This window comes from Gastrolobium bilobum, unplaced genomic scaffold (genome assembly GCF_033153095.1).
Source record: "Gastrolobium bilobum isolate Gb01-03AN ecotype WA unplaced genomic scaffold, APGP_CSIRO_Gbil_v1 utg21167, whole genome shotgun sequence".
Lineage (NCBI taxonomy): Eukaryota > Viridiplantae > Streptophyta > Magnoliopsida > Fabales > Fabaceae > Gastrolobium > Gastrolobium bilobum.
Window position 1 is genome coordinate 8,317 of NW_026898371.1, and position 16,433 is coordinate 24,749.

At 33.9% G+C, this 16,433-nt stretch overlaps 1 protein-coding gene across 2 annotated transcripts; it reads left to right on the forward strand.

Annotated features, from left to right (window-relative positions):
- Nucleotides 1-1,074: 1,074 nt before the first annotated feature.
- LOC133315426 (vacuolar protein sorting 38) lies at nucleotides 1,075-12,392 on the forward strand. 2 transcript variants are annotated; one of them, XM_061517057.1, is made up of 6 exons: nucleotides 1,075-1,403; nucleotides 3,023-3,229; nucleotides 9,681-9,861; nucleotides 10,672-10,820; nucleotides 11,009-11,236; nucleotides 12,149-12,392. In XM_061517057.1, exons 1-6 carry the CDS (start codon nucleotides 1,221-1,223, stop codon nucleotides 12,269-12,271), a joined length of 1,071 nt encoding a protein of 356 aa, XP_061373041.1. In that variant the 5' UTR covers nucleotides 1,075-1,220; the 3' UTR covers nucleotides 12,272-12,392. The 2 variants fall into 2 exon arrangements, with proteins under 2 accessions (XP_061373041.1, XP_061373042.1); XM_061517058.1 differs by having other exon boundaries at nucleotides 10,684-10,820.
- Nucleotides 12,393-16,433: the final 4,041 nt, after the last annotated feature.

The window sequence follows — 16,433 nt, forward strand, 5'->3', positions numbered from 1 at the left end:
AGATCTTAATTTTATTTTATTAACTAACTAAAAAAAATAATTTATAAATTAATTTTTTTCTATTATAAAATTTTACATAAAAAATTAAAAAGGTATGAACTTTTTTTTTGTTTATATTTATGTTATGAAATTTGAATATTTGATTGGTTATATGACTTATTATGGGCTGTTATATGTAGTAAATATATATTATATTATATATATTAAAAATATTATTTACGACGTAAGTTATATTTATAACTTTTTTTTTTAATAACCTCTTTTTTTTTTTTTGGAGTTACCCAACCCTAATTATCTCTTTGAGACGAGTTGGCTCCCTCCGGTATCCCCACGAGCTTCGACTCTTTGAGCTGGCTATGAGACTAATCCGGAGTGCGGGGGAACAGTGATGGCTAAAGGTTCAGCCCCTTCCCCAAGAATGCATTCAGCGGGAATCGAACACATGTCCAACCCCCACTAACTCAGCGCCAAGTTACCAACTGAGCTGCACTCATTGGATATTTTTTTTTTTTTTTAATAACCTCTTACTATCATATTTTAACACCGTTGATTTTTGCCAATCAACGGTTATGATTTTCACTAATTAAACTCATTAATTAATTATTAATTCATAATAAATGATAATCGTTGATTGACGGAAATCAATGGTGTTAAGATATGGTTGTAAGAGGTTGTAAAAAAAAAATTTTAACTCTAACCTTCCTCATTATCTAATATCAAAACGTGTCCCAACTTGTCAAAAAATAATATTTTTTAAAATTAACGTATCGATATTGCGGGAAGAAATGATTGGTATTTTTTATTTGGTAGGTGGTAATGATTGGTATTTTTGCTTGAGTGGTGTAAGTATGGACAAAAAAATGTCTTCAAATTTATTGCCTAGTAATTTTTCAATTGTTTTTTTATCCTCGACCTTTTTTAAAAATTAAAATTAAAATAAATATTTTCACTCTATCTCCTTTATGTTTTCTAACATACCAAAAACTTCGAAGCAGATTTTGGAGGGTAAAAGTATCATGCACGCGTTGCACGTGTCCAAATAATATGCGGTTACTCCAACAGAAAACCTAACTCTTGCAAGATCCTCGAAGGCGCACATTTTCTTCTTTTGCCGAGAAAATCAGACCATTTTCCCGAGAAAATTAGGAACATAAGAAGAGGGGTCGATGAGCTTCAGACCGTGATTAACCACTCCAGGACGATGATGAGGTCGATCCCTCATGGAACCAAACCAAAATCTCTCATTGCGGAAGACGACGACGAATGATCCAGACGATGTGAAAGTGATTGAGTGGGAGGACTTTGAGCACGATCTTGCGACGTTGGCGAGCCTTTCTTCTGCACTCAACGAAGCTAAGGAGAAGAAGCGAAGCCTTCAGCAGAAGCTCGAGACACTCATCCAGGTAGGGTTTTAGCGATTGCTAAACGCAAAACCTGGTCTAAGTTACCCTTGGTTTTTCGGAATTCGGAAATTGTATTTGTGCTGTTTATGAATTAACTGTAAATGAAAAAGAAGTTAAAATTTGAAAGCAAGAGGGAAAAAGCCCTTTTGGTCTCGTAGAGAATATAAACTCGTTTGGGGAATTAAACTACCTTCTATATTTGATTCAATAAAATTATTGGCTACAGGAATTGGATTTTGGGAAGAGAGACAAATTTGTGGTGTTAAATGTGATTGCGTTAATCATAAGATTAGAATCAAACTATTTATTTTCCAATTTATCACTCCTTTGTGACTCATCTTCCATTTAGGGTTCTCCTTATAAGCAGATCCATAGGTACAACTAGTGTTTTTCTTTTTAATGGTATTTGAAGTTGGTTGCTGAGAGACTTCAAAGTCAATCACTATCTAGTGGGGTTGAGGTGTATTCTGGTTGGACTGGATGATCTCTCATTTCTCTTTTTATTTTTGGGATAAAAAAATGAAAAAGGAGAGGAGGCTAACCCATTACAAGGCCAAGGCATGCTACATACCTCAACGAGGATTTATAGTTGTTGTTTTTTTGTGCTTGCAAGCAATGTGCTTCAATCATTACAAAAAATCAACCCCCGTTGGCTACATTTCTCTTTTATTAATTATAATTTATAATTAATGGGACGACATTCCATTGATCAAAATTATTAATAAACAAGAGTATAATAATCTACTAAAATAGAAGCTAATTGGCTCCCTGATATTGCTGGTTAATCTTCTACACTTTAGTTCCATTTCGGTCATCATTTTTCTCCCTTCACATAACTACCCAATTATTTTTCTTTATGGTCTCGTGGGTGATTAACTCTGCCAAGGTTGTGCTTGTTTGCCAAACTTTACATAGCCATTCCCAAACCCAGACAAAAGAGAAGGGTTGTGTTAGACTGTCAACAGGCCAATCTAAACATGGATCAACGATACACTTGATCTTGTGGATAAATTTATGCTTTTAGATTTTACCTTTTGGCATTGTGTGCGGTAAGGTCTATGGAAAGGGACAGGTGAGCCCCATTAAGCTGATGTGTCTATTTTTCAGTTTCTGTTTTTTTCCTTTTCCTTTTCCTTTTCCTTTGGCTATATTATGAACTCATCTTATCTATGATTTTTCACCTTCTTCTGTCCTTTAAATATTTCCTCTTATATCAAAATAAGGAGAAAGAACTATTTAGCATTGATTATGTTAGGAGGCATATTTACCTGTTAGGAGAGGATTTAAGATTAAGAATTTTCTCTGACCTCACATTGATCATTGTGTTTTATATTTTAACAGAGTTGGTCTGAGTAGGTATAGAAACATTGCAATGTGATTAGACTCTTTTCTATTGTGTATCGTGAAACTTAACTGATTAAAGTGCCCAAGATGAGATGCATAATATCCAAACAAAGGGAAATGCACTTGTTTTCCAAATAACAACTCTGTTTTATTTTAGCACACCAGTTCAGTCTTGTCAGTTTTGTTAAGCTTTTTTGTTTTTGTTTTCATCTTAGGATGCTTTTTGGCCCCGATTATTGGGTTTGGTTGACAGGGGGCAATGATTTTATGAGCAGGTCCATACTGAATCATTGGGTCGGTTGAATGAACTTGAGGAGATGCGTCATAAATTGGAATCAAAGAAAATGATGATGGAGAATATGTCTATACGTTCCAGACTGGCAAAGGAGGATGCTAGCAAGCAGGAGGAGCAGCTTAGTAGTGCAGTGCAATCACTTTTGGTGGCTGGGGGTGCTCTTTCTGTATCTAGCAGAAATCTTCAGGTGAATTTATGTTACATTTTCTTGTGCATTTAGTGTCTCTGATTTTTATTCTTTTTGGAATAATTAAAAGTTAAAAGTTCAGCAGTCTGTCTCAGTTTTTCTTTCTTTTAATAGAAATTTTGAAGAGACTTCCTGAAAAAAATATGTAGCTATGGGACGGCACACATGGATTGAATCCTTCCTTTTGTGTACCATTGTGGTTTACATCTTGAGTTTAATATATGGAAGAGATAGGAGGGTCTTCTACTGGGTTGATAACTAGTACTGAGAGAGAGTGTCAATGTTTCAACTTTGAAATTCCCTGAATTTTAATTTCTACTATTTTTTAATTTATCTGAGAATGTATGGAGCTTTTCAAATTGTACACATTTCATATTCATAAGAAAGTTTCAATTTTGAAGTCATTGTTAGCAGCAATTTACCTGATAATAATTTGGATGGTACTATCCTTTCTAGTTCACGTATATAGTTGGTTGGCATTCTGAATAGGTATTCAACATGTTTAGGTGTTTCTTTACGGTCTTTTGGTTTAGAAATCATCTGCATTTTTTTATATTGGAGGAGGATTTATCAGGAAGTTGAGTTGTTCTTGTTCATACATGTTTGGTCATCTCCGTTTTATTTATACTAAATGATCAGATTTGATTACTTTAAGGTCCTTTTCCAAGTTTTTTTTTTTTTCAAGCTGCACCCCCTTCTCCCACTCATTTTTATCAAGTAAGAACTTCCATACTACCCTGCTTCTTTTAAGACAAAAACCTTATTGGTCTTTCTTGATAGAGTCTGTTCAATTGTTGGTTTGAGGACTGGACCATGGTAGTTAAAATCGGGATTCTACCTAAAATCGGAAGGAGGATAAAAAATCGTAAATCGTAAAATCCTAACGTAAAAAAAACCGTAAAAAATCGCAAAAGCGTAAAAGCGTTTGGAATTTTGATGAAATCGTTATGATTAAAAAAAATCGTAAAATCGCAGAATTAAATCAGGATTTTAACTACCATGGACTGGACCCAATCAGACAATCTTTTGTATCTATTTTTTGTGTTTGTGAACTTTGTAGAGTTGTGCATCTATGTAGAAAATTAGAATTCAAACATGTTTCCGTTTTTATTTCCTATTAATTAGGATTGATTATGGTTGATTAGGATTGATTATGATTGATTAGGATTAATTGTGATTGATTAGAATTGATTGTGATTAGGATTGTGATAGGATTGATTAGTCATCGCTTAGTCATTCTTAGCGATTCTTTCTTGTATAAATACTCACTCATGTAATTTATTCAATATCAATATACAAAAACTTCTTTTCAATATGGTATCAGAGCGGGTTCGTTCCTACCCTAATTCAAATCTGAAATAACCATCCAAACACTTCCATCACCGTCAAACACCTCCTAAACACCGCCTTGAATCTGTCCAACACAGAAACCTAGTTTACTGACCTCCGATCAAAAAAGTGAGGTGACCATTCGACTCAGAAGGATCCGACGAGTCGACCGCCGCTGGACCCATCGCCGTCAGCCGCTGCACGCGCCACCACGCGCCGCCTTCCAGACGTTTTTTTTCCGTCGCGACTTGCACAGACCTTCTCGCCGGCTTCTCCCCTTCCTGTTCCAGAGGTCAGATCAAAAGTTTACAAAACTTGATTTTTCATCAACGGTCAACCCTTCTCTTTTTATTCATGGCTTCCTTAAAACACTCTTTTTATTACCACGAGCAACCTCCTAAGGCCACTAGTCATGTGGTCCAGCAAGGTACAACTTTCCATGTTGATAGTCAAAATCATTGGATCCTTGATTCTGGAGCCTCTGATCATATGACAGGTAATCTTGGCTTGTTTTGTTCATACACTCCATATTCTGAACCTTCTCGGGTCAAGATCGCCGATGGCAGTTTTTCCCAGATTGCGGGACACGGAACCATTAAACTTTCTGAGCTGATTACTTTGACATCAGTTCTTTATGTTCCTTCTCTGACTTGTAATCTCATTTCCATTAGCAAGCTCACCTCTGAGTTGCATTGCTTTGCTAAATTCTTTCCACATGGTTGTGTTTTTCAGGAACAGGACTCGGAGAGGATGATTGGCAGTGCTAGAGAGGATGGTGGACTTTACTACTTTGAGGAGGATGTGACTCATGAAGCTGTTTTCGTAGAAAAAAACTCTATGTTTCCTTTTGATTCATGTAATGATGTTATGCTGTGGCATCGTAGGCTAGGCCATCCAAATTTTATTTATCTTCAGAAGTTGTTGCCAAACTTATTTATTAATAAAAGTCCAAGTTTGTTTTCTCTTGATATTTGTCAACTTGCCAAGCATACTCGTGCTCATTATCCTTCTAAAGTTCACCATGACTCTTCCCCATTTTCCTTAATTCATAGCGACATATGGGGTCCAGCCCGTGTTAAAAATATTTCAGGTACTCGATGGTTCATTACCTTCATTGATGACCATTCTCGAGTTTGTTAGGTGTATCTTCTAAAGGATAAGTCCGATGCTGCATCCGTGTTTAAAAAATTTCATGCCATGGTTCAAACCCAATTCCAAGTTGCTATACAAATTCTTCGTACAGATAATGGCAAAGAGTATTTCAACTCTATTCTTGGAGAATATCTTTCCCAACATGGCATCCTTCACCAAAGCTCGTGTCCTGACACCCCCCAACAAAACGGAGTTGCGGAAAGAAAAAACCGACATCTCCTTGAAGTTGCTCGGGCTCTTATGTTTACCACGAGTGTTCCTAAATATCTTTGGGGAGAGGCAGTTCTCACTGCCTCGTATCTGATAAATCGAATGCCATCTCGCATTCTGAAATTTCAGTCTCCTCTTTCTAGTCTTGTTCGTATCTTCCCCTTCCTTCCGAGGTGTCTCCTCCTTACCTCTCAAGTTATTTGGTTGTGTTGTATTTGTCCATATTCCCTCCCATCAACGGTCTAAGCTTGATCCTAAGTCTCTCCAGTGTGTCTTTATTGGTTATTCTCCTACTCAACGTGGCTATAAGTGTTATTCACCCTCTTCGTAAGGTCTTTGTCTCTATGGATGTCACTTTTTCTGAGAATGACCCTTTCTTCCCCTCGACTTCTCTTCAGGGGGAGTCTATAGGAGTAGATGAAGATCAGTCATGGGAACCTATTAATGCCACAGTATTACCTCTACTTTTGGAAACAGGGGGAGCTACAGAATCCTCACCATCAGGAGCCTCCTCAAAATGGGGACAAGTTTATAGCAGGCGAAAGCCTCCTCAAAGTGTGAATAACCCAGAGCCTCTACACTGCCAGGATTCTGAACCATGTTCTAGTTCCAGCACCCCAATACTTGAGTGTCATGGTGAAAATGATCTACACTTGCCCATTGCTCTCAGAAAAGGTACTCGATCTTGTACTACTCATCCTATTTCTAATCATATTTCATATGGAAAGTTGTCCCCAGGGTTTCGTGCTTTCAATACTATGTTGGATAGTACAAAGATACCGAGAAATATACATGAGGCTCTCAATGATAAAAAATGGAGGGATGCTGTCTTTGAAGAAATGAATGCTTTAGAAAGAAATGGAACTTGGGAGATAGTGACCCTACCCAAAGGAAAAAAGGCAGTAGGATGCAAATGGGTGTTTACAATAAAATTCAATGCAGATAATAGCATCAACAGATACAAGGCAAGATTGGTTGCAAAGGGTTTCACTCAGACTCATGGGATAGATTATCATGAGACTTTTGCTCCGGTTGCTAAAGTCAATACCATCCGAGTTCTCTTATCTCTTGCTGCCAATCTAGATTGGCCTCTGCAACAGTTAGATGTGAAGAATGCATTCCTAAATGGTGACTTACATGAAGAAGTCTATATGGATCCTTCACCTGGTTTTGAAAAGGGAAATAGATCAGTGTGTAAACTAAAAAAGTCTCTATATGGATTAAAACAGTCTCCCAGAGAATGGTTCGACAAATTCACACAAGCAGTCAAAAGAAGAGGCTTCATTCAAGCACAGACTGATCATACTCTCTTCCACAAACACTCTAAGGATGGTAAAATTGCTATTCTTATTGTATATGTAGATGATATAATTCTTACAGGTGATGATATTGAGGAATTGAACACCTTGAAGAAATTTCTAGCAGCTCAATTTGAACTCAAAGACCTTGGCACTCTCAAATATTTCCTTGGTATGGAAGTTGCTAGGAGCAAAACAGGCATCACTCTAACACAAAAGAAATATGTTCTAGATCTTTTGTTGGAAACAGGAATGTTAGGGTGTAAACCTGCTGAGACACCTGTGGAACCTAATACCAAGTTAGGTATTGAAGATGGGAATGAGGTGGATAAAGAACAATATCAGCGATTGGTTGGTAAACTAATCTACTTATCTCATACGCGTCCTGACATTGCCTTTGCGGTGAGTATGATTAGTCAATTCATGCACTCACCCAAGGAGAAGCATCTTAGTGCAGTCTATAGGGTGCTTAGATACCTCAAGAATACTCCAGGAAGAGGATTATTCTTTAAAAAGGGGTATAAAAGGACAATTGAAATCTACACTGATGCAGATTGGGCAGGCTCATCAGTAGACAGAAGATCTACCTCAGGCTATTGCACCTATGTGTGGGGAAATCTTGTTACTTGGAGAAGCAAAAAGCAAACAGTGGTTGCAAGAAGTAGTGCTGAAGCAGAATTTCGAGCTTTAGCTCATGGAGTTTGTGAAGGAATCTGGTTGAGAAGACTTCTTCAAGAGTTGAAGATTTCATATTCCCTACCAATAAAACTATATTGTGACAACAAGGCAGCTGTTAGCATTGCTCAAAATCCTGTGCATCATGATCGAACAAAGCACGTGGAAGTTGATCGTCACTTCATCAAAGAAAAATTAGATGATGGAAGTGTGCATTTGATATATGTTCCAACCAAAGAGCAAACGGCAGATGTCCTTACCAAGGGCCTACACCGTCCAGCATTCGAAGACTTGATTGGCAAGTTGGGAATGATCAATATTTACCTCCCAACTTGAGGGGGAGTGTAGAAAATTAGAATTCAAACATGTTTCCGTTTTTATTTCCTATTAATTAGGATTGATTATGATTGATTAGGATTGATTATGATTGATTAGGATTAATTGTGATTGATTAGAATTGATTGTGATTAGGATTGTGATAGGATTGATTAGTCATCGCTTAGTCATTCTTAGCGATTCTTTCTTGTATAAATACTCACTCATGTAATTTATTCAATATCAATATACAAAAACTTCTTTTCAATAATCTATTGCTACATCTCCGTGTTATTGGAAAATATGTTGCAGTTTTGCATGGTTTCTTGATGGATGTTGGGTTGATGGTGGTCTAGGTGTTTCAAGAATAAGAGTGGGTATTATTGTCTAGTTATATGCAGCATTTTTATTATATGATTTGTTTAATTGAATATAATGCCTGAAGTTCAGGGATCAGTTCCTGTTTTAGTTAAATGTGGATACTTTTTCTACAGACTTCATTTTTCTGCTGTTCTTAGTTTGCATCTTAACTGATCTTTGGCAGTATTGAATAATAGGTCCTCTTATTTTTCCGCGGAGGGGTGGGGGGGTTGATGAAGGGATCAATTAATTTATTTATTTTTTATTTTTCTCTCACTTCTTTATCTTTTATGTAAGTTTTAAATTTCTCTGCTTTGCAAGAACAGTGATCTCAGCCTCTATGTGGGTCTTTGGCTTTGCGATAATAGTTTTTTCTTCTTATTCTCCTTCTTCCTTTTCCTAAGTATCAATCTATAAATTAGTATCATAAGAAAAATAAATGGTTGTTGCTTATATTGATAGCTTGGATGTCATTATACATTCTTTGGTTGTATTATATCTCATAACTAATAATACGTTCATCATATTTTTTATAATTTATAAGGTGTAAAGCCTTAGATCCCATGCTATGCATAGTCTGAACTCTCAAAGGCATAAAGTGTTTGCTGCAAGGTGATTTATCCCTCGTCTACTGCAGACGTGTACTTTTAGCATGGTGATAATATGTTTGGGGGAAGTTTTTTAATGCCTAAACCCATGGTGATATTGGTGTCTTGTGCTTTGAGTTCTAAGGGAAATGCTTTGATTTCTTGATTCAAAAATTTGATTCATTTTATTGATATTGCAGTATATATGTTTTACCAATTGACATTCAGAATATTGTTCCCTTTTGCTTTTTTGAGTTTATATTCAGAGTATACTTTTCTCAGTTTCTCTTGCACCCGTGCTTAAGAAATTACCTCATTGTTTTTTTTCAAATGCCCTCATTTTTTAAAAAGCCTTTCTTTTCCATGTCGTTCCCTGTTAGAAATAGCATCTGAGGAATTTATTTTGCTGAATCTTAGCAAGTTATCATTATTTCTTTGTCCACCCATTATTTCACTTTTGGGGAAAGGAATAGTGTCATATTTTACTGCTGTTATTTTAGAAAGCTAATGATGCTGTTATTATAGGAATCGAGAGGATTACTGTCTGAAGAAAATGGTTATGTTCGGCTGACAAACTTGCAGAAGATGCTAAGGATGAGGCAACAATATATGACATCTCAAATTTCAATGCTATATCCTGTAAAGATCTCGGTTGGACCAGCACAAGAGCAAGAGCTTGAAGCATATCCTTTAGGTAGCCCAGCAGGTAATAGCTCAATGATAGTCTTTTTCTATGTGGATTGGACTCCTAAGATAAGAAATGACTGAGCTTATATAAAAGAAGAAGCTTGCAATTTAAATAACTGAACCATCCGGTAAAAGAGTATATTTGTGTTGAAAAGGGTGTCTGGCATTCTGTACTTCATCTATCTGGTGTGCCTCACTCACGTCTTTTTTAAATTTTTTATGCTTCTCCATAGTCTTTGTTTCATGAAAACTTCCTTAATGTATAATTTATCTTTTATTGACAAATGAAAGAAATTACAAAAGCATCTGCTTGATTAGTAGCAGATGCTTATCTGGTACTTTCTTCTTTGCTTTTTCATAGAACAAAAGGCAGTCTTCTTTAAGCAGTGTTATAACTTGTGGACGTCATCATTGTTGCCCTCTACATGGAGATGTTATGGAATAGTGTGAATATTTAGGTCTTTTGGAGCTCTGTCATGATGGCATTTTATTATTCTATTCTTGCTTTAAAATCTCATACTGAATTTGTAACCTTCTAATCGAAAGACATCTGACAGAATCGCAAACCCTTGGTACATTCATTCATCCAATCAATTAATAATATTTTTATTTTTTATTACTTTTCTTCTTAAGGTAAGAGACTTTAGTTGGATGTTTTACAACATTGCATGGATGTATTAGAAGTCCATAGCAATTCTTTGAATGTTAAGTCTAGTATCTCTTGTGCTAATTTAAATTATCACAATTTTTTTTATAATATCCACTGCATTTATAAGTAACTCTTTCTCTGAATTTTACTGTTAAAAGTTGCCTTTATTTCATTACCCAGGAACTTCTGCAGGTCTTAAACCGGTTAATCAAGGATCCTTGACAATTCACAGTCTGCATTTGACCATGCTATCTTTTAGGAAGATGAGTGTTTTCACTGATAAAAAGGAAATTCAGAGGTCTGCTACTGCCCTAGGATATGTTGCACATGTAAGCTTTTGTGCTAACCTGGCCCTTTTTTGCCTCAGAACTGATGTGCTGATACTTTATTTTTTATCTTGTGTTTTTATATATCAGACTTTTGTTTTTCCAAGTGTTGTATTTCTTATTAGCACACGTGGATGACTGTTGACCTAATAATTGTTGAACTTTATTTTACTAGACTGATTTTCTTGCAGGCTGTTTCTCTTATAGCCTCATACTTGCAAGTTCCACTGCGATATCCTATACGGTTGGGCGCCTCTCATTCATATATTATTGACAATGCACCTTCAGTAGTGCTGACATCTTCTGAAGCTTCATCAAGTGCATTATCTTCCACAAATGCCAAGCATGTGGAATTCCCCCTTTTTTTAGAAGGTCAAGACACAACAAGAGCAGCTTATGCTATATTCTTGCTAAATAAGGTATGTATTTTCATTTAATATTTGCTCTCTAGCAATTTAAATTTGAGTGCTTTGTTTGAACTATGTCAAAACTTAACAGGGAAAGTCTCCCGCTTATTGTTTCCTTCAGAATTCCTGGGGATCCAATTAAGTGCATCTGTTCACTGACAGTTCTGCCCCTTTGTCATTGTTTAATTTATTTGTTTGGGTTGTGGACTTTTGGTATTCACTGGTGACTTTCATACCTTCCTGTATTTGTATGATCTGATTTTGATATGTGTGTTCTCCAAGGTTAGTGGCTTTGTTCACATCAGTTTCACTGAAATAGTGAAATAGTTTTTTTTTTTTTTTTTTGCAAAAGATTGCATGCATTTTCTAGACTTTGTTCTGCAATCCAAAACGTTGGTTGATTAAGAGCTTATTTTGGCCTTGCTCTTGTTTTTCTGTGTAATGAACAGAGACTGAATTGGCAGACCTCCATGTTAACTAGGAGAAGGAAGCCTACTGTATGTTAGCTAACTGGCAGTGTGGAGGGTTCCTCCACCAGAGTTAACTTTTCTTCTGTTTTTTATTCTCCTAACCCTTTGTTCGTTTCATTTCATGTACGAAAGATTAAAAGTTCCGTTTTCTATGCCTACATGAGATGCTTGAATTCTAAGAAAATTTATACACACACACACACACATTAATAATAGTAAAATTATTGAATAGCAAGATTGACATTCATATTGAAAGCGTTTTGCATTGATGTTGTCAAGTAGATTGATTAAGCATTTTGCTTGTGTTATCTCAAATATGCAGCATGTGTTTGCAGCTTCCTACTCTTTGACTGAGCGGGATTTCATGTCTATACAGCTATACTACTGTGTATAAATATCCGTTCTAATTAACCTTGACTTACTGCTCCTTTCCCTCGTGCTTTTCTGATTGTAGGATTTAGAACAGCTTTTGAATTTCATTGGTGTCAAGAGTTTGGGACCACGCCATGTATTGGCTAATTTGAGGGAGCTTTTAAGGACTATCCAGTCTTCAGCTTTTATAGACAACTTGATCTAGTATTTTTGTCTCACCTGTATCTTTTCTGTAAATTGATTTTTTTTTTTTAATTCCTTGCACGGGTGCAAATTTTTTTGGGGCACCTTCCAATGTAGCATTGTTATCAAAATTGAGGCTGATGAGGCATACTTTTATAATAGATTTGGTATTCTTTTCAAAAGTTTAGTCTTCAATATGAACATCAATATTACTTTTATTCCAAACTAATCAGGGTCAGTGAAAAATCACTCCTTATTAAACCCCCACTGATGAGAGTAGAGTGAGAAAATTCTTGTATACACTTTTATCATTGTATAATTACAAACAAGCTGTTTTCTGAATTTGAATCCGTAACTTTTCAATCACAAAGCATAAGCTTCACCACTGCCTTCTTCAAAAGTTTACTCTTACTGTAGAAAATATTGTTCTTTGTGAAGGACAAAAATGTCAGAAATATTCCTGCAGGGATATCATGTATGAGACAATTTTTGGAGAAACTTTCACGTTTTGCTGAGTTTACTCCAGGAGATCTCAACCTTTTGTTTTAAAGATGAAAAGGGTGAAAAAGACAAAAAGAGTGAGGGAGAGATCAACGGTGAAGATCCCTCTTAGAGAAAAGGAGATGTAAGAAGTTTTTAAAATTTTGCCTTAGTGCGGGATTGAATTTTCCTTTTTTAAGGAAAAAAAAGTAAAACTAAAAAAACTAATATTTTTCCCAATTTTTTTAACTAACTTTTGAAAAAATAATAATAAAAAAAAAAAAGAAACGTATATGTAATAGAATTTGATTTCATGGGACCTGTACGTTTGTTTGTACTCGTTACAAGTTTCACAATAGGTTGAAAAAAAACTGCTCCTTTCTTTACTATATATGCAAAAAGGTGATCAACCCATCTGATGTGCATTTTTTATAAAAAAATATTGGAATAATGTAATTTTGAAATATATTATGAAAGTAATATAATAATTGGGCAAGATAGATGACCAGGCCCACATGGATATTGTGCCGGATGAGCTGAATTGGAGGATTATATTTTGAACAAATACTAGTGACGACTAAATCGTAACATGTTCTAGCTAACATGTGACCTAATCAAACAAGTTCTGCACAACTTCACGCAGGTCTGTGGTGGGCGGACGAGTACAGATCCTATTGTTGTGTTTTCTTTGTTGTAAGCACTAAATATGTGTCCGTTCTTTTATTTCTGATTTCATTTAATAAATTTTTTTTCTTTACTCAAAAAGAAAAAGCAACAAGTAATATTCAGGATTTCTGGGATACGTCATTTAAAATGACTCCGTCGCTAGAGCTACACCGCTGTCTACCACCACGCCAGAATCTCCACTCCAACACATCTGAGCTTTTCGTGCGGGGTGTTTGGTATGCGATATTTTTCAGAATTTCTGAGAAACTGATTTTTTTTAACTTTTTAATTTTTGAATATTATTATAAATTGAATGTAAAAATTATATTTTTAAAAATTGAAATTCTCGAATAAAAAAAAAATTCTTCTCTACTAAACGCTCCAAAAAATCTTGTTCATTTCCATTATGCTTTAACTTTATTATTATAGTATTTTATTTTTATTTTTTTTTCTATTTGACCTTTTTATTATTTTGATAGCTATAGTATGTGTTATTAGGTGGAGATAGGAAGATGCCATTTTAACCATTACGTGGCTTTGAATTTGGAACTTGGTTTAACTTTGATAAATATGTGGGCCCGTATGCTACTTTCTTTTTTTATTGGAGTTTACCATCTACACCTAGCTTAGTATTTTTATGGATTTTATAATTTTTATTTAACTACATAATTATAATTTTTTTACACACTATTCGATTTCTGTGCTGACATGGGTTTTACATGTAATTTTTTTTAACACATAGATTCCACATACTTTTTATCTCTATAACATAAGATTTCAATTCTCCTTCAACATGAGAATTAATAAACACATTGTTTATTTGCAAAAATATGATGAAATCAAAAGGAAGAGTACGTATATCTAATCTTACACGCAACCATGCACAGCTTTGTTCTTTGTTTGCATTAATGTGAAGTTGCTGAACAATGAAAGTGAAAGATTAAAATAATGGGGTTTTTATTTATTTATGAATAATTTTTATTATTATTATTATTATTATTATTTCATTTCCAGCATGTATTTTATTTTTATGGCCTTGTACCTTTTTTATTGGACCGCTTTAGAGAAAGCATGATATATAATTCTATTCTTAAAGAGTACACTGGTTTAATGTATAGAAGTGAAACAACAACAACAATAATAATAATAATGATAATAAGGGTTAATTTTAAAAAATAAATAATAAAGAATAAAGAAGTTTAGTTTTCTATTAATTATGGGGATTAATTTAAACATGACACTTTATTAATCTTATAACTTTTTGGTTTATTTTAGCGACTTGATGATTCTAAATTTATCTAAAATCTTTGATAATAAAACTCAAAATATTAAGAGTTTTAACAAAGGGGTAATTTAACCGTGACGGCTTGTTAATCTTGTGTATTTTTTTTTGGCTCATTTTAGTCGTTGTAATGGCTTAGTGATTCTAAATTCATTTAAATTTACCATAAAATTTACAATAATAACATAAAATTATTTTAAAAGGATTAGCTGAGTTGAGACAACTTGTTAATCTCATAGTCTTTTGAATCATTTTAGCCGTGACGACTTGGTGATTCAAAATTTACTGTAAAACTTACAATAATAAAAATAAGAATTATTGAAATAAATGTAAATCATAAAAGCCAAAACTTTCCAATGATTTTCTTTAAAATGAATTATTTCAAAAATTAAAATCAATCAACATATAAATATTTTTTACATAACGACGTAGTTTTGAGTTCCCTATTGTATCGAGGGATACGTCAGAGCGGGACTCTCCGTGTCAAGCGCAAAAATAAATTTTTCAAAAATTAGTTTTCTTTTCTTTAATTATTTTTGTTTAATTCTTTGTGGTGAAATAAATATTTAAAATCTTATCAATAATTTGCACAATAAATTTAAGGTAATCATTTTTTAAACGGATAGTGTAGAGTACTAACACCTTCCTTACTCGTAATCTAGTCTGAAATTCATTTTCTATTTCAAAAACCAATTTTCTGAAATAAAAGGATTTTTTCAACTTTTTTCAAATAAACCTTGATAATGATTTTATTGTTTTTAAATTTTTAATTTCTTTCATCGTCACGTCGCAATGCGATTGCTGACATTTCTAAACACAGATGGTGGGGCATAGGAGAATGATGATGGATTATAATTATCCATTGCCTCTCGCACATAATTTGGAATTATGGGTTGGTATGGTTTAATTCGGTTTTTTACGCCGAACTGAATCGATTTTAGTAGTTTAATTAGAAACCGAATCGAGTTTAGTGCTTCAGTTCGACGAATTGAAATGGTTTACTTTTTGGGAAAAATATGTCTTGGATAATAATTTTAGTTAAAATTAATATTTTTAATTTAATATTTAAATTTAAAAAAAGATTCCCTTTTTTTCATTTTGATTTTTGTTTCTCTCGTCATAAAATACAGTAATTTTGGCTAAAATATTAAATAACATAATTATATGAAAGCGGTTATATTTACTACTATTTTAACCTCACTATTCTTGGTTATTATTGGATAAATTTAAAATGTTAATTTATCATTGGATTAATTTAAAATGTTGATTTCAAATTGATCTATCGGTAATCTATCAGGTAGTAAGAGTAGTGAGGCTAAAATAATAATAAGCATAAATTTCTCTTAATTTTATATTCTTTAAAAGGACAAACACTAATCTATTTTAATTTTTTATAAATGAATTTTAAGGCATAAAAAGTTTAAAAAAATACTAGTAGATAACGAAAAAATAACTCATTCGATTCTTTTGATTCTCAGGTATTTTTAAAAATACTAATATTTTTTACTGATGTTATGCGGTAAAAAAACATTACATCCCTTATATTAACTTTTCTAGTAGCATGCTCAATAATAATAACAACAATTCAAATCCAAATAAATTCAATTTCTTGAATGACCGAATAGTGTGTAAAATCCTTTATAATTTATATTAAAAAAAGGAAAAGTATTTGTCATTTAAAATGACAAACACCACACCCTTAAAAAAATTAGTAAATGTGTTTTAAAAAATAAATAAAATGGGTTGACAAGTAAAT